Source organism: Apteryx mantelli, chromosome 5 (genome assembly GCF_036417845.1).
Source record: "Apteryx mantelli isolate bAptMan1 chromosome 5, bAptMan1.hap1, whole genome shotgun sequence".
Lineage (NCBI taxonomy): Eukaryota > Metazoa > Chordata > Aves > Apterygiformes > Apterygidae > Apteryx > Apteryx mantelli.
Window position 1 is genome coordinate 54,676,221 of NC_089982.1, and position 21,581 is coordinate 54,697,801.

Genomic DNA, 21,581 nt, shown 5'->3' on the forward strand with positions numbered 1-21,581 from the left:
GCAGACGAAAAGAAGCTATGAGAGCAGATTTTGTAGAAGTTGCAAAGTACAGAGTAAACAAATCTGTGACCACAAAAAGAAAAAGGAGCCACCTATGGTCCAGACAAATAATTATTGCCCTGGAAAACTGGACTTCATCCACACTGTTATTGAGATACTGAAGTGCACTGGAAAAGCAACTGCACAGCTTTCAGTTTGCTCCTTCCACATTTCCTGTTCCTTTTTGAACAAAAGTTCAAAAAATTATTCTCTTTCAGTACAGTTAAGAGACATAGCAATGATTTTCACGCTACCTGCTCTTGATCAACAGGTAAAAACTGAAAGGCAGAGGATCCTGGTTTTCCTTTCTGATGACACCTCCTTGTCAGAATTTCCTGATAACTAGAGGATGACTCTTGTTGTTGACCTACTCTTCGATCAGCTACTTGAAAACTGTTTTCTGAGACCTTCTTGAACAAGGAAACCATTTCCTTTCTTTTCTACCAGGATGAAAAACTTCATCTTGGGTGTCTCTTGTTTATAGGATAGACACTAATGAAATTATGTGGAATCTGTTCTCTCAGATATTTTGTCACTTCTTTCTGCACACTGAGTCAACAGCAGAAGGTGGCTATATTCAGAGCCCTTCAAGCAGCACACACTACGCTAAGCTCAAAATTTAACAACACACCAACTGTATGTTCAATCGTAACTTACCTTTTGTACAATCCCGAAACAAAATACAGAAGCAATAGCTATAAGCAGTTGAATTGGACCTCATTCTCCAGTAGGCTTTTTGCAGTGGCCACAAGCTTTTCCCAACAGATGCCATCAATCATTTCTGACAAAATTCAGCCTCATCACTCAAATGGAACACTAGAAGTCATTAGAAAGCATGGGCCACACCTGCAGAATTGACTCATCTCCCTCATGGCACACACATATATATAAATACACACACACACATGTATGTATGTATATAAGTATGTATTTATACATACACACACAACTTCAGCTAATGGGAGTAATCGGCGTTCCTCTCAAAACAGTTTAACTTCCAAAGTTTTACAAAACACAAGAGTCTGGTCAATACTGGGGGTAAAAAACCACTAGCTACAAAATTTTCTCTATATTACAAGCCATTTCCAGCTTCCTGTTCACAAAAACAGTCCTTGGAAAACTCTGTTTCCAAGTATCAGGAAACAGGTTTGTTACTTCCACAGTGAAATAATACTAAACCTCATCCAGGACTGAAATGACACAATTTTCAGTTTGTGCAGTTTATAACAGTTTGTCTCTACAAATGGATCACCTGCCATTATTATAGTTCCATTTCCATTTTTCTCTATTCCTCTATTCCATTTCCTCATTTTTCTCCTGATCATTTATGATGCTAGTTCTAGGCTTTAATCTTGATTTGCAATGATTCAAACAAGCTCAGTTATGTCTTAAAAAACAAAAACAAAAACAGAAAAAGGATGGAAATGCATAGACATAACCAAACACAAAGGCATACAAAACAAAACGCATTTGTTTCAGGACGCTTGAAATTCACTGAGGGATGTAAATGTCTAATTTACACGGACATGTTTTAACCATTACCAAATTACAGACTAGTGAAACAGATAAACTTAAAGACCCTGTCCATTGAAACACAGCATCTCAAGCCTCTGACACTGCTAGGTTCCTTTGAAGGAACACTATTTAGGGGAAAAAACAATGAAACAAAAATGTGTCCTTCTGTTGTTGATTGGTTTCAATTGCAGGGGGAAAACTTGCAGAAATTATCTGTTTCATTTTTCTAAATAATTTCCCTCCATAAATGAAAACACTCAAACAATGACTTTAAAACTTGAACAGGACAAAAATGTAAAATGTTAGGAAAAAACAACAAGTCATCTCCAATATATATCTGCATCTAAAGCAGAGATGGTTACTGCTGCCAGTGAGCTGAGAGAAGCAGGGCTCAGAAAGTAAAATAAAGACCTCATGTAATTTGCTTAGGAAGTGATTAGATGGTACAGCAAACAAACAAAATAAAACAAGTTAATGATAATAATGAAAGAAGCAGAGAATAGTCAGCACAGTGACGGCTTCAACAGGCTAGTGCAGCAGAAAACCAAAGCACTAATACGCAGTGAGGGGGAAAAAAGATGGTTGAAGTCTGTTTGGTAAAACAGTGCTGATCCCTTTGGGAAAATGTGGCAAAAATAAAAGGGGGGACAAGATCACAGGAGGCAGGAAGACAAAGAGCAGAGAAGTCAGACTTGGAAAAGAATTTTTATCCAGAAATACACTCAAATCAGACTAGTCTTTATGGTTCCTGGATGTAATACACAAAATACAGGCTGAGAAATAATTTCCGCATCACTCTGAAGATGCTGTTGTCAGAGTGACCATCCTTTTGTTCTCTCTCTTACATACATAGGTCATTTTTGAGTAATACCACTGAACGGCATGGGTACCAGACAGAGACTGTCTAGTTGACTGAATGCATAAGCACAAACAAAAAACGGAAGCTGGCTTTATATGCTGAGGACTCACTGTTTAAAGGTAGATTATTTCTGACTGTTCAGCCCAAACCATAAACTTCAAATTGATTCATCATAATAGTGTAATCAACACACACTTAAATAATGGAAGTCTGAAGGTCCAGTGCCGTGTCACTACAGGAAATTATTGTTCAAGGGATGCTGCTCATCTTCAGGATGTACTTCAATAAATTACCCCATTCCAATTATAGGAATACTTGGACTCATAAATTACTGCTGTAAGATTCCCTTTTGATCTCTCTTCCAATGTGCTGTTGCACAGTATACGGAACAAGAATAGGCCTAGCAGGTAAAGTCAATTAAGACTCACCCACTTTAATGTCTTGGGACCTAAATAGTTTCATCAGACATATTTCCAAGCATACACAGAAAAAAAAATCTGACTGTTATAAAATCTCCCCTTTGACTATAACATTCAAGAGCATATAGGATGTCTAATCTGTTATGGTTAATTCATCTCTCAAATCAGTTATGTCATATTGAACCTAAATAAATTTCTCCACAGGAATACTGTGCCACGTATGCAGCTGTGAAGGCACCAAATGGCTTTGAATAGTTTTTGGACCAGAAAATTTAAACTTGGTTGTCCAAAATGCTAGACAGAAATATCCAAATTCTGCTTTAGGATAAAGCCCATAATTTCTTTGAAAAACACACTCTAGAGGCCTGACTAGAATTACCAGTAGCTAGTATACAAAGCTATTGGTTTACAGAAGCCTCTATGCATTAGGGAACTGGATGGATTCAGATAGCCTATAAATACATTTTCTAGTCTACAAGGTTAGTGAAAATATTTCATTAAAATGAATATAGAACCAATCTTTTTGGCTCATAAAGCAAAATTTGTAGTTGTCTTTCTAGAAGCTCCCTTAAACTAATCCAATTTGTTCTGGTCAAAGAGTAAGTTCCAATCAGTAATGAAAACATATGATTTCTGACTTTTAAAAGTATATACTGAAAAAGGACAATGTCAAAAGATTAGAAGAAAATCAAGCAAAATTAAGTAAAGGGAATTAAGTAAGTAAAGGGTAAGCAAGGGGAAAACATTAAATACAGCAATCTTGACATATGAAGTATATCAAGAACAAACAAGCCTAGATCAACAAGTAAGTTTGACAAAAATTGACAAACACAAAACCAGAAATTTTTAATGACATTTTCCAGCTGAACTTCAGGAAGCTAAGGAGAAAGGATCAGATGTTAAATAACTTTTAATAGACAATATCTACAAAACATATAATACGCTTTGATTTTAGTAAAAAATTTATAAACTACTTTGACTAAAAGGATAATTTTTACACACGCAAGTTTCATCCAAACATTTGGAGTCTCAGGCATTTCTTTGTATGTAACATTTTAAAGGTAAGTTGATATCATTTCCACACACTTTCACACACCTTTAAGTGACTTACAACATGACTGAAGTGACAATGCCTTCCTTGCTGTGCACAGAAAAAAACTATTTTCTGAGACAAATGTGGTCACAGAGGTCCATACTATATGGACAGGTAACACTTTTTTTCTTTTCTCTCACATCAGTTGGATTAAATATCACCCTGATAAGAGTTGGCCAGTATCACTCAACCAAGTTTTATTCAAAATTTTGAACTCCTCTGGTGTTAAAAAGGGCAGGAAATATCCATCTTCATACCTTCTAGACAATGTCCAGACTAAAGCACTTTTCAGCAATGGATGGACACAAGAGATTTATACACTTTTAGGCTGGTAGAGAACTTGATCCTACACCGATTCTATATCCAGTTTGAACATGTGCCAAGGTGCTAACTTTCTGGATGCAAGAAACTACCACTCCATGAACGCTGGCATAACCATTCGAAACACTTACAAGATAAGACATATTGATTTGTAAAAGCAGGGGCTCATTTTGATGATAAACTTCTACAATATAGCCAAACGCTAAATCAGATACACAAAGGAAAACAAAGGGTATAGGTCACTTTAACAAGACGGGATACACATGATCTCTACCAGCCTCAGATGTGTAAATCTACAATGGTTTGTTTTAACGACATGGTCTTTCACTGCTCTTCTCCAGAGGAAGAGCACAACCATTACTTTCATCCATAATGAAATATCAAATATAGCCACTAAAGAGAAAAGACAAAAACAGCTTTTTAGTTGATGGCAGTGGTGCAGGAAACCGAGCAGGCACCCTTTTTAGGGGAAAAAAATATGCTAACACTTGCAGCAACGTTATTCAATGATTTCAGCCTAGGTGCTACTTTATATTTGAAATATCGCACTGATTTTTCGTATGCAATTGTTCTGAAAATATTTTGATGAGTAACAGTTAACTTAAACCTTGGACATAAGTATCCTCACAGAACATTTACAGATTAAGCTAAAAATCTATTTTTGCTTTAGGCAAAGTGGTGAGTGAATAGCTAGTGATAAAGTAATGCATGCATTTTCCAGTTCTGTATATTCATTCAGTGCTGCTGTCAATTAATTAACCGTTGATTTGAAGATGTCGAAGTTCCTGATAATGGTTTTATGTGCAGTACAATCAACCTCATTAAATTCCTTTTATTTCACATGGCAAGAGTGGATCTCAACTTCACATTTAAACAAACCTAACTAAAGGCAATATGTTGATTTTTCCTTCCCTCTCTGCTTCAAGATTTACTGTTGCTATATACATAAATGCCTAAAGCGGCATATTACAGGCTGAAGTTTATAAGCTCTTTTTCAGTACAGTAAACAGTATACAGTTTTAAGCAAAATTAACTCCCTTAATAACAGTAATATTTGTGTTGTTTTCACAGCTGTACATAACACAGGGAAGGAATTTGATACCTCCATTATAATGATGAATAGACTGACCCCTTAAAAAGCTGAACTTAGTGCATCTCTTGTACTTTTAACTACTGGGTAGGAAAATAAGAAATGATTTAAAAGAGTATGGTAATTTCAACTCCCATTTCATCTCCTAAAGTTGAACTCTGGCAACACAAAGAAGAAACAGCAGCAACTAAGCATTGGAGGTGGTAAAGGAAAAATTCCTTTGATGCTGGACCAATGGACAGCTTCTGTACCTACTCTTTGCACTTCACAGTTCAGATGTGGAAGGTGAACTGAAGGAATGCAATTTACATCCTTCTCCTCAACACTAACCAACTGATTCCTATAACAAAAAAATTAATCTATAAAAAAAAATTATAAAAACATATGATTACAGGTTTATATCTTATGATAGTACACATGAAAGTTTCTATTGTAAATGTCACATTCCATCACCTAAGAAATCCAGCAAGCTGTTACATCTATCAACTTTGCCTATTGTTTAAAGCACACCTGTTTAAAACCAAGAAACAATATTACTTTGGATAGAGCTTACCTAATTCATAGCCCTGCAGAGCAATTTGCTGCCTATTTAAATACTGGTTAGAACACCCTGCAAAATAATCCCACCTCTTACTAAATGCAGTAATTTTTAATGCATATTTTGGCTGGAGAAGGTTTTATTAGCTCATTTTCTGATTTAGAATGCTAATTAAATACATGACTACCTTTCAGTCCCTTGGCCCTATTCCCATGTCTATAGTTAGCTTATTGAACTAGGAATTTACAGAGAAAGATCTTGAACTTAAAAGAATACCGGTCCCACTCTAATATATATTCTAACAGGAGCCATCAGTATACATCAAAGTACAGTACCAGACAGTATTCCATAATGAGCATGTCCTCATGGAAAAAGGTGATAGCATGTAAGAACTGCTCAGAGCTGTGAAATCATGGGGTAACTCACATCTGTATCAGAGCCTTGGACATCACTTAACTGGAGGAATTAGAGAACTGTCATATTACTAAATGGTAATTAATCACTTCCATCACAAAGCATCTTTGGAAAGAATAGGGCCAACTGATAATAGAACAAAGCATATTTCTTAAGGAGAAGGTCTTCATCAGTGGTGTACGTTTTATTCAATTGTAATAAAAAACACAAACTGAAACTAACCAGGTATCTAAAATTCATCATACAGATTAAAAGCAAGTTGAAGAAGATGCTATTACAAGCAGTGAGGCTTTAAATTCTCAACACCTGCCCCATGCAAAGAACAATCCTACTTGTACTACACATCGCTTAAAATGTTCACTTGAAAACTGTAGTGAAGACGACAAAAAACATCAGTAAGGTATAAATTACCTGCAAACAGAACACTGCCGTTGTGGCTGGAGAGCAGTGAACATCACTATCACAGAGTAGTTACGAGGTGGAGCCTTCACAAATCTTCGGAATTTGTCTCCATTCATGCGGATGACTGAACGCCTTGAGCTCCACTCCATAAGCTGTTCCACCTTTTCAGCCAAAAGATTCTGTAATCAAGTACAAGAATGAGGAATGCTTACACTTAAACTTCAAGAACTTTGTGGCTATGTTCTGCCTTTGCATCCTCCAAGCTCCTGTTCACTTACGGGGCATATCTATGTAGCTTATAGCACAACTTAGTCTTATACGTACGTTTAATAACAAGCTGTTTTTAAGTATCCTAAAATAACTCAATCTCTTTAAGAGAGTAGACATTTAAAATGAAAGGAGACATACAGGTTGCTACTTCAGGCAAAGGAGTACAGTAAAGTTGACCTTCTAAAAGAAAGATACCATTAAAAACTGTAAGCTTTAGAAAATGCAGTATTATGTTACATTCATTCTACACAGTAAAAATTACAGCAGGATATTGTCAGTCTCTCATATATTAAGCTGAAAGAAAAACATAGCTACAAAGAGAGAGAAATAGTCATTATGTTCAGAATTTCCCTACAAACATGCATCTTATTTGAGTGGCGTTTATGCTAATATAAGTTTTGTATTTTGATATAGACAGAAGTGATTGTACTTTCTTACAAACTTACCCAGGCACTTCCCATTGTGAGATCATATTTTCAGTTGCTTTTAAGATTGAGATCACCAAATCATTTTGGCTGGAGTATGAGCATTAAGAAAGAAAATATTTGCTCATGTGTAGTTTTTCTTTCAATGAAGGCATTCAATCACATGAATGATCTAAAAGCAGGCTATGAGATTTATTGAAAGATGGCCCTTGTATCAAATACATTCATTTAACCATTCCTATGAAAATCTATTTAGGGTTTTTTTTTTTTTTCAATTAAGTCTGAATTCACACATGCTCAGTAGAAACTTGCTAGAGTTTCATAAGTTGCCTACTTTCAGTGTGGTTGCCTTAATCATGCTCTAAGTGAATTGCTACACTTACAGTATACCAGGATCAATGCAACCATCCATCTTGTCTTAAGTGTTCAGTTCCCTGCTAAAGGACACTGTGGAAGCTGCCTATAATGAATAATAGCAGAAATGAAAAAAAAAAAAAAAAAAAGCTGAGAAAACTGGAATAATATGACTCACACAGAAACTTATTGCTGAGGGAGGGCAGGGAGAAGAGAAAGAAAGAGAGAGACGGATATGGAGACAGAAAGTGAAGAAGGGGCAGCAAGCAAAAGAGAAACTAAGGCCCAAAAACTGGAAGGTGCAAGACCTGCGATAAAATAAGCATGAGCTGGCAAAAGAGTAGACAAACCAGTCAGGATCCACTGTGGAAGGGAAGAACAGACCCGCTTAAAAAACATACTGAAATGGGGACCCTCTAGGAAAAAAGAACAAAATGATGGGCAGGACAAGGGTAAACTTCAAACATTGTACAAGAACAACTGTCTGGGCAAGGAGACAAGGCATCTTTTCTAGGATTTTTAAAAATAAAAAAATACAAAAATTCTCTCATCTAATAACATTTTGACAAATCAGCAAGGCTACATAAGGAGTCAAGATACATATACAGAGGGGGGGAAGGAGCAAACTTCAGGGATAAATGACAAATACATTTTTAGTAGAATTTTTAATAGAGACCTTACACCACAAAAAACTAGCAGAAGATGGCCCTTGTAAGGAGGGCCTTGCCTCCTTACAAGGCACAGCTGGTAATTGAAGTTTTGATACTAACAGAAGCTTTGATCATCATAAATTTTGAACAGCTTTGAGATCACCATGTTTATTTGACCCCATAAGGCCTTAATTTTTTTTAACTTTCATTTCTATTCTTATACATTTGCTGATATTTACAAACACAAATCTGAATGACAAATTACAACTTTGCTTATCATAAGAATACTAATGAATCAATTAATACTATGATTTTTTACTTTTATTTAAGTCTTTTGATTAAAAACAGAATCACCAAGGATATCAGCTAAAAAATAAAGCCTACTCATTTCCAAGATTTCTTAGGATTGGCAGTGTCTGGATTAAATCTTAGTGTTCATTTCAAAAGATACGCTAGTTTTACATGAGGCACTCTAGTTAGTAACATTCAATAAAACATAAGGAGCTAAGAAGAATGTGGAAAATACTAGCAAAAGCTTCAATAACTGAAGCAAAAAGATAAATTGAAATGAACTATTAAAAAGACATAACTTTTAAATTAACACAGAAGGATGCATCATGTTTTACTTGGTACAGAAAACCAGGCACTTTCCAGAATAGGCCTTACTCAGAGGAAAGAAATATAACTCTATCATAAAGTATCAGTAAGTGATTTGAAGCAAAAGCATGACCTTGACTGAAAAATAGGGAAGAAATAAAGCAGTGCTTTATTACTGCTACATTATTTGTTTCTACTAAGTAATTGACAACACGGGAAGAGACTTCCTTAAAGAAGTCAAGTCCCATAAAAAGCTTTATATAGAAACTTAGGCTACCAATAAAGATTTGCCCTGTTTTTTTCAAATTCATCCATGTGTAACATCACGTTCAGACAGCTCTTGAGCAATACTGTGAAGATCACCAGAATGTTCTCAACCACTTATGCCTTTTGTATTTTTTAATGCACTAGGTAACTAAACTGGTATCAAATTTAAAGTAAAGCAGGTAACTAAACTAGTACTTCAGGAGTATAAAATCATCAAGCAAAATTTTATTACTAGCTTCAGTGGATTCAGAAGTCATCGAGTTCTTTCAAATGTAAAATCATCATTCAATGGATGGTGAATAATCACTTGTATAAATGACAAAACATGTTTCTGTAAAGCCAAACCTTCTTAGGGATCTGACTGCATCTAAGTATCCTAACACTCCGATTTACTTCTAGTCCAGAAAGTCTCTTTTTGCAGAGTAGTTGATATAAGATACCTTGAGACTGATGGCTCAAGAATTCACAAGGAAGTCTGTGGAATTTCCTGTATTTTAAGACTTTCTGGTTTAGAACAACTTTACAGATAGAGGAAGGTCTGATACTGTTTTGTCATAAGACATTTGTACAATGCATGCTGCTGTGTAAGCTATCACCTTTTTCTCACCTCATTTAACAATAAAATTCATGAAATAAATCTACTGTTAAATGAGTTTCCATTTTAGCTCTGCATTTCAGTTTTTAAAGTTCAGCACCTGTATTCAGGAAATGTGACACATTTCAAGGTTACAATTGTATTCCGTGACTTCAGATCAAACAGGCACCTACTTTTCAGTCATCACACTCATAAAATTGACCAGTTCTGTCTAAATGGAAAAAATGTATATTTTAAACAAATGCTAAAATTAGCAGATCGGCCTTAGGAACTTTATAATCCAACATGGACCTTTTGATGTTTTTATAATAAAGAAAATAAAAAGTATAAAGTTATAGAATAAAAATTTATTTTAAAAAAAGAAAACAGTGTGCTGAATAAATGTATGAGTATGGGCTGTATCTCCAGTCAAAAATTTTCTCCTCTTTAAAAGATGGGTGTGTTAAAAATAAAGGGAAACAGCAAAAAAGAAAAGCTGACAGAAAGCATGTAGAAACAAGAGGCAGAAGTTTCCCTGTTGCCTTAATGGAAAGAAAAGCTATTAATACCCTGGAAAGCATTGTTAGAAAAGACAACAGCATATCCCAAATTATTCTTGTTATCTACTTTACATAGAACGAAGAAGACATGAAGTTCAGCCTTTAATATTTTTTTCTTTTACCAGTATGCATCATATGTTTACACTTCATTACCATCCAGCTATACAAACTGTATATAAACTGTCACCAAAATGAATCACCATTAGGATTCTAGACTTCTGCAAAAATTTTACTGAATTGCCTCTTTTCACCCATTTGGCAAACTTTTCTCCCAAAGGAAATCTGGAAATAAGAGGAGATGGCTAATTCCGACTCACCGAACAAGAAACATCATGTGACGACTGAAAGACAAACAATTGCAATTCATCTCTAGAAAAGATGAGAGAGAGAGAGAGAGAGACATTCTCTCAAATTTGTCCAAGACTGTTGAGTTTTCTGCTGCTTTCCACAGTCTATGGTAAAGACCTTACATTTGTTTAAACTTGTTTAGTTATAGAATTCCTCTGAGCACTTGCTAGCTTTATGCTGCTAACTCAAAGTGACTGTTTTAGCAGAAGCACTGAAAAAACAGCACAAACATATATCTGAGGAAGACAAATTCTTCCTAAAAGAAAGTTGCAATTTTGATGGTGCAAATAAAGTAACTATCAAAGGCCTAATGGCTAACAGTCTACTGATAAAAGCATACAGAACATTCACATCAATGAGGGGGAGGAGCAGCCACACCTCATTTATTTATTTTCATTAGCTGATGCCTCTAACAGAATAAAAAGATATATAAGATCTATGTGTGAAAACAGTACAAATGCTCACATCTTAATTGCCATTGCTACAGTGTGTCACAGCAAATGAAAATAGATAGTGTAGCAACATTTTTCAAAACTAAATAACTCTTACAAACAAAATTGAGAAAATCAGAATCCAGGATATTTTTGATACCACAACGAAAGCAGTTCTTTATTTAGGACAGGGATTTCCCCATCAAAAGAACACCTATGAAATCCATTTTTGTTTGGGGAAGGGGTAGAGTCATTAATGTTCTGGCCTCAATCCCGTAAAGCAGATGAGCAGTCCCCGATGAAATACGGCTCTTAGGACAACAATTCTAGTAATTCTGCTTTTGTCTCTATGGCTAGCAAAATATTTTCCCACTTGCAGTTGTTCACATCACTGAGTCAAGAACAAAGAAAAAGAACAAAGAAAAAGAATGAAATTTGTCTGCTATATATCCCAGTTTCCACAAATGTGATGGAACAGACTATGTCACCCGTCCAAAACATAGGCAAACTGTGACAAACTGTGAGCAAGAAGATCCTGGCAGACCTCGTTTCTGGCATCTGCATCTGGTTAGAAGCCCCCCAAGTAATTGCTGGTCAGGACTGCTTCCCAGAGATCCAGCATATCTTCTCCCTGCTTCTTAACCCATCAGAGTTTGGCATCTACCAGCCTTCCCTTTCATACTCTGTGACTAGCAGATTAGCAACTCAAAACACAGCTTTATTTATTCATTCTCCCAAGGTACAAGGCAGACAAAACAAATGATAAACAACAATAACAACGGCCATGTACACACAGATCTCCCCTCACTTGACAGTTAATCTTCCTCGGGCAGATTTGTTAAGTTTCTCTTGGCCCAATTCAAACCATCTCTGCCTGGGGGGGGGGGGCGGGGGAATAAATCATATTTTCCTAGTTGCAGCTTGTTTTGGCTGCCCCTGAACACCGACATTCTCAAGACAAGCCTCATTTCTTAGGTCAAAATATTTAAGATTTTAAATTCTTGTTGATTCAGATTGTTGATCTGGCAAATACATATCACACCAAAGAGTATGACAAAGGGTAGTTTTTCCTTGGTTCTCACTAAAGCTTTATCAGATCATCTTTACCATTATTATATTTTCCACTGGTTCCTATTACAGAAACTGTATTTATTATTTTCTTTCTTAAGCTTCCTTTGATTTACTTTGCCTTCACTCAGAATAACATCACACAAGTAACTTAAGGCAAACGGGCCTATTAAAAAAGGCAAAGAACAAAGACCCAAAGCCACTGTTCAGAGTTTCCATTTCTAAATGAGCCTCTCGCCATTTGAAACGTATTGTCTCTACCAATTAGCCTCCTTCAGCTGGCCAGTTTCAGCTCTTCCTCAGCTAAGAGGGTGCCCCTGACTACTACTAGACATATGAATGGGGAAGACATCAGCTCTGGAAAGGCAGGGTCAAGGGTTGTAAAGGGAGACATAGATATTAATAAAAAGTCCTCAAAATAATTTTAAGAATTCTAATTCTAAGAATTAGATGGGGACTTAATCTGCTGGTAGTAATTCTGTCTACTACTAAGGCAGAAGCATTGCTTATTACCAAGCCATTCTCCTTTCCCGATGAAAAATTCACCTTCAGACTGCTAGCTCAGTCTTCACAGTCTCTGCAGCGCAATGAATAAAAGCCAAGAGTTTATAATTAACAATTTCATATTATGTTTGCTAGTGGGGGTGAATTAAATTTAACTACACATTTTAAGGATTCTAAGTTATGATTTGTCAGTCAAAACATTTGAGGTGACTTCCACGTTCCTTTATGCATATGTCACCAAAGACTGCTAATGCGGGCTGAAACACTGCCATTGATGAAGACTTCACTTTGTTCAGTCAGGGGAGTCACAGCCCCAAGAAGTGTTAGCTTTGTAGGTAATTACTTCAGGACAAAATACACTGTAAGAAACAAGGCTGTATTGATCAAGGCACATAAGATGCCTCGTAAACCTCTCTTAATCTAAAGTACATAGTTTAAATTCCAATTTCTTGTAACATTCTTCTCTTTTAGTCTTTAATTACATTAAGAATAATAGGATAGAGAAACTGTACTAAATAGATGCACTTCAGCAGTTCCTTGGTAGCTCCTACTACTAGCTCCTATAAAAACACATCTGAACAAGACTAAACATTCAGAGATATGGAATTAGTGACTCCATTAGTTTAACAGCAGAAAGGACAATGAAATTAACATTTAAAAATGATACAGTTTATTTAGTTTTAGTGATTAATTTCTTGTGTTATTTTTTCTCCTGATACCTGTCTATATGAGAATATAATTTAGATTACCAATATTTCATTTTTCTTGAACACAGGTCCAGAATAGATTTTTCTTTGTCATTCATAAAACCTGATAAAACAAAACTTGCATATTCTCAGGTAATCTTATGTAGTTGTATCATTTCCTAGGCACCAACAAGGGAAAAGAAAGATGACTCCTTTCCTGCACAAACCTTTCTTTGTTCTTCTGGCTATAAACCCTGATACATAGCTTCTTTATTTCCCTACTAACCAAAAACATGAGTTTCTCTAACTATTGCTTACAACTTCTTTCTCTTGTTTGTAAGAGTAAACTCTAAACAAGGGCTCACATGGCACATGGACATTAAGTTACTTAAGAAAAGTAATTTCTTTGGTCTTTCCAGATCTTCACTCTCCTCCCTAACACTTCCAAGGTTATTCTGGAACCTGGCACAAAACTAAAACATACTCTTTATAAAAAAGTTTACTCCTCTTGAAAAAAAGACCTGCAGTATCAGTAGGATTATCTGAAATATTACTTATTCCCTATTATGAAATTGTCTACAGTCAAGCATTGAAACCACTGACCATGTCAAATTTACAAACTTCTTCAAATAAAATTACTTAATAGACAATACAAGAAGCTCAGTCTAATGGAGACCTCCAGGATTAAGTACCTGATTTTACAGAGGGCAAAATGCCTTTCTACAGCAGAAATCAGCATCATTTACATCAAATTCTGGAGGCAATAGAAGCACAGTCTGTTCTATAGATTGCAAATTTTCTATAGATCATCATTCTGTTGAGAATGGCTGTATCAGTATATTAAATGTTTCTCTTCCCTTGCCTCCTTTTCCTCTCCAGCTTTCCAAGATGTTTCAAAGTTTTTGTTTGTTTTAAAAGAACCTGAGTTAATGCAAATACTGCTAACCATTAATGTACAAAGCAATCTGGTATGATACTTTTATTCCTTCCAGACAAATTATTTCTTTAATTTACAAAGAACCATTACCTAAACACGATTAGAGAAGCCATGTAAACTGGCACAGTATGACTGACTTGATATCATGCTCCACTGACTTGAAATAAAAATAGCTGTGATGATTTACAGTTGAGGGTTTGCTTCTTGGAATCAGACACTGATTTTCATCTTTATACTGAGAAGCCTACATTTTGTGATATTAAGCCTAAAATGTCCTTTTAAGTCTGAACAGTTAAAGTAACACAGAACTACAAGTACTGAAGGCTTTTCATTTTAGCCCATATATGTTGCTCTATTAGCAATTAAAGAAAAATCTTGTTGATTTCCTATTAAATAGAGCTGTCATCTTCTGATCATTACACAAAAAAACAATATTAATATAAATTTCTCACTGCACAAAAATGCAAGCTATAAAGTAGCTTGTATAATGGTTTACATGGTTGTATTCTTTGCAGGTGATTTCTTAGGGTACCCTTCACAGTAAAAATGGATTTCACTGAAAGATCCTTAATTGCCATAAAGCACACTGCAAAACTGACAACCGCTTTCAAAATACAGAAGAATTGTTCATTTTTGTAAAGAATACTTCTCAAAATATTTATAATTTGTCACATTTTATTTTTTAGCAAGTGGAATTATTCATGAAATTATTCACCTAATATTTAATTAAGTCTGCAAAGCCTACAATCTAATTTATGGAGCAGGATGTTAGCACTGCAAACAAGTAAATGGTTAACTTTAGAAAAGAGTACGTCTACTGTATTGCACTAAATAAACACAAGTTAAACAATTTAACACAGAAGTGAGCTCAGGAGAGATGCCTTAGACTATCATAGCCTTTTCCCCTACTTTTTTATTTTACTATTGTTTAAGAACATGGAAGCAATTAAAAATGTAACAGGAAATAGCAAAAGGATGAATTATGAATTAGAGAAAAGATACTACAACAAAAGCATCAGCTTAACCTCAAAATGTATTTTGCTTAGGTCACCTTTACATTGTAAGGATATTACTCTTGGGAGAGCATAATATAAGGCAACCAGGATGATTCCAAAAGTACTTGTTAAACAGAAAGGCTTAAAAAGTCCAACTTATTCTCAGCGGAAAACACTTCAGGGTGACCTAGCAAAAATATTGCAGAAGTGCTTGATTAAAATATGGGGGGAAAAGCCTTTGCAAAATGTTAAAATGATGCAACACTTAAAAATTAGGAAGATTCAGCATAGATATTTCAATTCAATAGTAAGATGTCTAATCTACTAATTCTAAATGACTGTACATTTTTTCAATATTTAGAACCCTTCAGATCCCTGTCACCTGGATATGAGCCTATTTTTTAGAGTACTAGTTTATGATTTTTAAATAGATGTTTCAGGTTAATCCTATGTGCAATTATTATTTCAGAAACAAAAGCTCATTCAGAGTCCAGGAACAAGTCTCACAACTACAGATCATCAAGGCATGCTGTCTGGCAAGACTCATGTAGTCTGCCATTTTCAAAGACTTGTGAGTTTTAGCTAAGACTGAATTTAGCTACAACAGCCTTTTAAACTAATTTCTGTATGTTGAAGCCATTACCATTTTGAGTTTTAGGAATTCTTCCACACATCTCCCAAGAGCTTTAATCAAGTTTAAATTTGTTGTAAGCCTCACCTCACAGCATTGAACAGCCTGGCTGAATTTACAGTAGAAAACTATGAATTAACTACTGGAAGCTAGTCAAGAGCTATTACATAATTTGTGAACCTCTCTCTTACTACAAAGAATACTGACTTCTCAGACACATTATTAATGTGTTTATTTTTAAAAATGAAGTAACTTTGGCTCCCATTCCTTCCCCTTCACTCCTTTAATGTTTGCTGTGATCAGCAGCCAGCCTTACTTAAACTGTCTAGATCACTTGAAGAAATGTCATTTGTCTAGTAAAAGCCAAGGCTGAATAGTATAGAAAATAGATACAAGCCTTTTTCTCTCTCTCAAATGTCATTCTTCTGTTGTTCTCTAGGCCTAGAGTCCAAAGTGGCTTTGAAAACATCAAAGCAGGGTCTCTTTTCTTGAATTATATTCTTGTTTGACAACTTATCTTCACAAATAGTGCTTGAGAGAAGTTGAGCATTTCTCCAAACAGTGCTACATTACCAACTGTTCCCCAACAACATTATTGCAAATTGTTACGGTCTATTGAATCTCTTTAACACAAGAGAATTATTCTAAAAAAAATTACTGTTACAGAAAAAGCTAAAAGAACTTGGTAATCCAGGATCAGGTTGCTCATGTATTAAATAGTTTTGTACATATCAGTGCATGTACCTCATGTACTTTATATAGAATGAGGAGATGCTGCTCAGGGAGAAATTCAAGTAACTTGCATTGAACAATGGAAAGGAGAGAGAAAAGGGAAAAGAGAAACGGGAAAGAAAACCCGTTAGAATAATTTGTCCTGCAACATTTTCTGTATCCATAAGAGAATGACTAGAAAATAAATGTCAGCTTTAACTTGAACTTGATGTTTCTTTGGAATAGAATTCAGGCAATCAGAATATTGACTTCAAGTCTGAATATGATGAAGACAGTCTGCAAGTCTGCATGCCTAGATTTCATCCTCCGCAAATTGATGCTAGATTTCATATCTAGTCTGGTTGTAGGTTCAGTTAACATCTCTAGAGCAATTTCGGAACATCAGATGGAAAGTATAGTATTCAAAGCACATGGCTGTGACCAGACATTGCTTTACTGAACAGTAGTTCCAACCTACTTTTTGCTCTTGGTGAATGTAAAGCAAATTCTACTAACAAAACTGCCTTTTTGCTCAAAGTGAAGGCTGAGGCTCTTTGTTCCATATTTCATGACAAAGTAATTCAAAAATCTACATTACTGGAAAAACCCTTCTATTCCAACAAATACTTACACAATGCTGTTGAATTACAGGCTGGTGAAAAGCATCTGGTTGAAAAATGTTCTGGATATGAGCTATGCCAGTAAGGTGTGTATGCCCAGTTCAGAACATACAAGGCAAATCAGTATTTTAAGTGGTAGGAGCAAGAATATCTCATGTACCTAGACAAATATTTTAATATTTTATAAAGCCAAACATAGGAACTGAAAAGTGAAGATTTGTTTTGTCAAGTATTATCATATCTCACCATCCAGTCAGAAAACATTTCAGTTTTCTGTTCCTCTTTTTGGAGAGGGATTCTGTTAACTGTATAGAATGGCCTGACTACTTTATCTCCCAAAACTAAAAAATGTGTAAGCAAAGGTCATGGGGTTGCCTTTTTGTTATTACTAAGAGGATTCTGAAGTACCTATTCCCTATTGTAACCTTTATTACTAATAAAAAAAAGGTTACCTTGCTGATTAGTAGACTGGGAAAGTAAACAATGGAGTTAAATTTCTCATCTGCTTCATCACTTCTCAATACACTGCAAACAGTAATTGAACTGAAAGACAAATGGCAGAGCATGAATGTGGCGATAAGCAATAAACATTTGCTATCTTGTGACAAGCAAAATCAGCCAAGTAGGTACTTTCTGAAATAATCCTATGCATATCTAACTATGCACAAATTAGTCAATGTACAAGATAAGTACTTCAACAGTTAGAATCAAGAAGTTGCAATGAAAATTGTTATCAAATAGCTTTAGAGTGGAAAAAGTTAATACTGTTACCCAAGGCCGTGAAGCATCATCTAAATAGCCACCACAGATATGAATTTCATATCCTGCTTAAAATTCCAGATGTCAAAGAACATTGAAATAACATGAAAAATTCTTAATTTGAATTCAGTTTATACAGTGTCATAAAATATAAACGTTCAGATTGCACAGCTAGCAGAACTAGTCAGGTACTCAGATCACTGTAAAATGGGAATGTTAGAATATTGGCTATTAAAGGTCAGTGTGACAAAGAAGGCATCAATGTATTGGCATATGAACTACTGACCAAACGACTCATTTTGGCTTTTTTTTTTTTCTTTTTTCTTCTCTTCTTCTAAGAAATCTAATATTACCTATTTGATTAATTTTTGTCCACATCTTTTTTTAAAGAACCTTAATTATTCAAAGTTACTACAAATGACTAGGATTGTTTTGATTATGGATGTATCATATCACTTTCTAGCATCTCACTAACCAAATTCTAACTCTTTCCTGGTTTGTTAGTCTAATCACAAATCAAATGCCAATCCCTTTTTCCGTTTCTTCTACTACTGATACGTGTAACTAAAAAAAGTAAACATAAGTGCTGATACAACCTCAGTCTCAGAAAACCCATAATCTACATACCACTGGAAACTAGAGGGTACTATCTGGGAAAATACAGCGTGTACCTGTCTTGCTCCTACTGTCTCTTCCTAAGCATTGCTACTGGCTGCTTGTCAGGGAGGGACACTGTGCTAGGCAGACCTCTGGCATGAGACCTACAACAACAATTGCTATACGGGCAACTTCTTTGCTGCATAGCATTTCAAAGATCAAAATAAATCAAATTTTTTTCAGTTTAGATACTACCTCTATCATTCTGCAATACATATTTTTTTCCTGTTTAACCAAACAGATTTTTTAAGGATAACATTTCTATTTCAAAGCTATTCACTTTAATAATTCCTGCTGCTTTTACAGATATTTTTGGAATGCTTTCTTTCAAACATGGATGACTTGGGAAGAAACTATTCAAAAACAAGTGATAGCACATCACCAAACAGTGTATATACTAACTAGTTTAAGTTTGTAATTGTGTGAAACTTATTTTTAGACAATGCCACATCAGAAGTTAAAATACATGTTAGTACCTAATGGTACAGCATGGCCACAGTATTTCCAGTGTTACAAAACTCTCGTCAAAGGATACATACCATCTACAGCGTATTAAATATTTATCAACTGCAAAACTTACGAGTAGTAAAAGCATCTTCATATAAGCATCGTTTGCCTTTAAATAAGACTTATTGTTCTCTTGGTAGCAAAATAATCTGCCGTATTCCTAGAATTTATTGAAAGACACTCATAATCTTCAACATAAAGCTATGTTTCCTCTCCCCCTCAAAACATAATAGATAATGTCCTAAAGCCACCTCCTTTAAAGAAAAAAATCTAGCTGTCCCAGCTGTTATTGCAGGAACACCTTTCGTTCTTTCAGATCGTTGCTACTACAGCTTCAGTCCTTTTAATGGATGAATCAACTTTTCCCTGGATACATCTAAGCAGGATTCATCTGTGCAGAGTGTCCTAGCCCTCCCAGGATAGCATCGTTGCTTATAGCCAATGGTACTGGGCAGGGGGGGACGAAGAGACATGGAGAGGGGCAGCGATGGGAGACCGACTGGCAATAATTCCACCTAGAGAGTGATGATTAACTTCTCAGAAATAAAATTAAGTGAACCCCTTTTCAAAAAGTTTGCAAGTGAAAGGCAAAGTATTAAATACTTACATAACCATCAAACTAGAATCTTTGATGCAGAATTCAAGGGCTGTTTTCACAAAGAACAACAGTGGTATGGGCTTATTTGTTTCTAACAAGGAATTGTTTTCCCTTCACTTGTTATTTGCAAGATTCACCTATTTTCAATTGAAAAAACAGACTAAGGACCAAATCCACAGAGATGTATTAGGCATGCCAGCCAAGCCCAAAAGGGTTCTCTCCAAAATCCTGTCCAGCTGTACTAGAAACAAGAGTTGCCCACATCTTTCACATACACAGCACTCAAAAAAACATGGCAAAAAACTCTCTTAAAAGTCTACCTGCCTGCACATGACAAAAACTTATCCCAGATTTGGCAAGGTTGAAAGTTGCTTTTATGTACATCCAGATAAGATTCACAGACTAAAAATTCCCACATCTTTTTGACTCCCAGACTGGGTCCAGTCATAGAGTACACTCGTAACAGGTTTGATGTCAAAGAAAAAATTTCTAGTAACACTTTCTCCAATGGAGTAATTGAACAGTGGATCCAACTGCCATTCCATAAACCAAGTAGTGATGAGAATACTCTCACTGAGAAAGCTGAGTTCTCACTCTTCTGCCCAAGAGAATCAAATCGCATCCTCCACATTACTATGGCCACGTATTTGCAGCACTCAATTTAACAGGGGGATGAGCTGGGAAGGATGAATTTCAGTCCTTGTTTTAAGTTCTGCTTTTAAGATTAAACCATTACAACCGATACAGAAAAAACACACTGTTTAATGCTTTTCCTTTTTCGGTCTCCTCTAAAAGTTTATCTGTAATTAGGTGGCTAACACAATTAACACTAGTGACATAAGTTGGAACAGGGAATGAAAAAGTTGGAGAAAATATATAAAAGTTTGATGTTTTGAAATCAGGTAGGTCTAAAGTAATTCATTCTTCCCTATTTAGGGAACTGCCTGAAGCAATCTCATAGTGTTTCAGTTTGAGAATCAGTGAGTATATTGGGATTCAGATGATGGGGAAGAAATAAGAACTGTGCTATGAATAAAAGGGGAAAGGATACCAAAGAAAAAATAGTTAGGTGTTACCAGGTGAAGCCTTTGTATTTGTGATCAGAGAAACAGTAAGGTTTCACTAATATTATTTATTCTCTTTATGTTTTACCCGTAAACCTAAGTACCTATAGGATAAAGCCTCCAATGTAAAGACATGGTAGAAAAGACATTAACATCACTTAAAATAGCATTCCTTCTCTCACCACATGGAAATTATAGTTCTTACAGCTGCTATGTCTGGAGTTAACAGGGTTAAAAATAACTGTTTTTCTGCAAAAAATGCTAGATTTTGCTTTTTCTAAAGAGACAAATTCTAATTTCAAGACCTAACAAGTCAAGAAATATTAAGTCTTAATTCTGTAAAAAAACCAGTAGAGACTGCTGATTATTCTACTTCTCAAGTTAAGGAAAACAGAAAGAATACTCCTGCTGTTGAAATGCAGGTTGTTTAAAAATAGGGAAGAAAGGTAAAGGAAAAAGTATCTGGCAGTTTGTTTTTAGTGTTTGCTTTCAAAGTGCTCACCAATGTAGAACAACAGAAAACTAAAGGCATGGTTGTAAAAGCCGTATGTTCCACAAAGGCACTCTCCTTCAGAGCAATTAGAAGGATAATTTTATGAAGTACTTCCAATGTTTTTTTTTCAGCTGAAGAGCAGGCAGCTCTCTGTCCATCATCACCCGAATGAATTTTGATGCATT

The 21,581-nt window shown here is 35.4% G+C and overlaps 1 protein-coding gene across 3 annotated transcripts in view; it reads right to left on the reverse strand.

Moving 5' to 3' along the window:
- The window catches only part of TUSC3 (tumor suppressor candidate 3), a 139,343-nt gene that overhangs the window by 87,012 nt on the left and 30,750 nt on the right, over positions 1 to 21,581 (reverse strand). For 2 of the 3 annotated variants that reach the window (XM_067297144.1, XM_013949579.2), the window contains exon 2: positions 6,700 to 6,869. In XM_067297144.1, the coding sequence (XP_067153245.1) occupies positions 6,700 to 6,869 (170 nt within the window). Of the gene's footprint in view, positions 1 to 6,699; positions 6,870 to 17,770; positions 17,862 to 21,581 lie in introns of all 3 variants that reach the window. The other variant, XM_067297145.1, reaches the window with a different exon arrangement.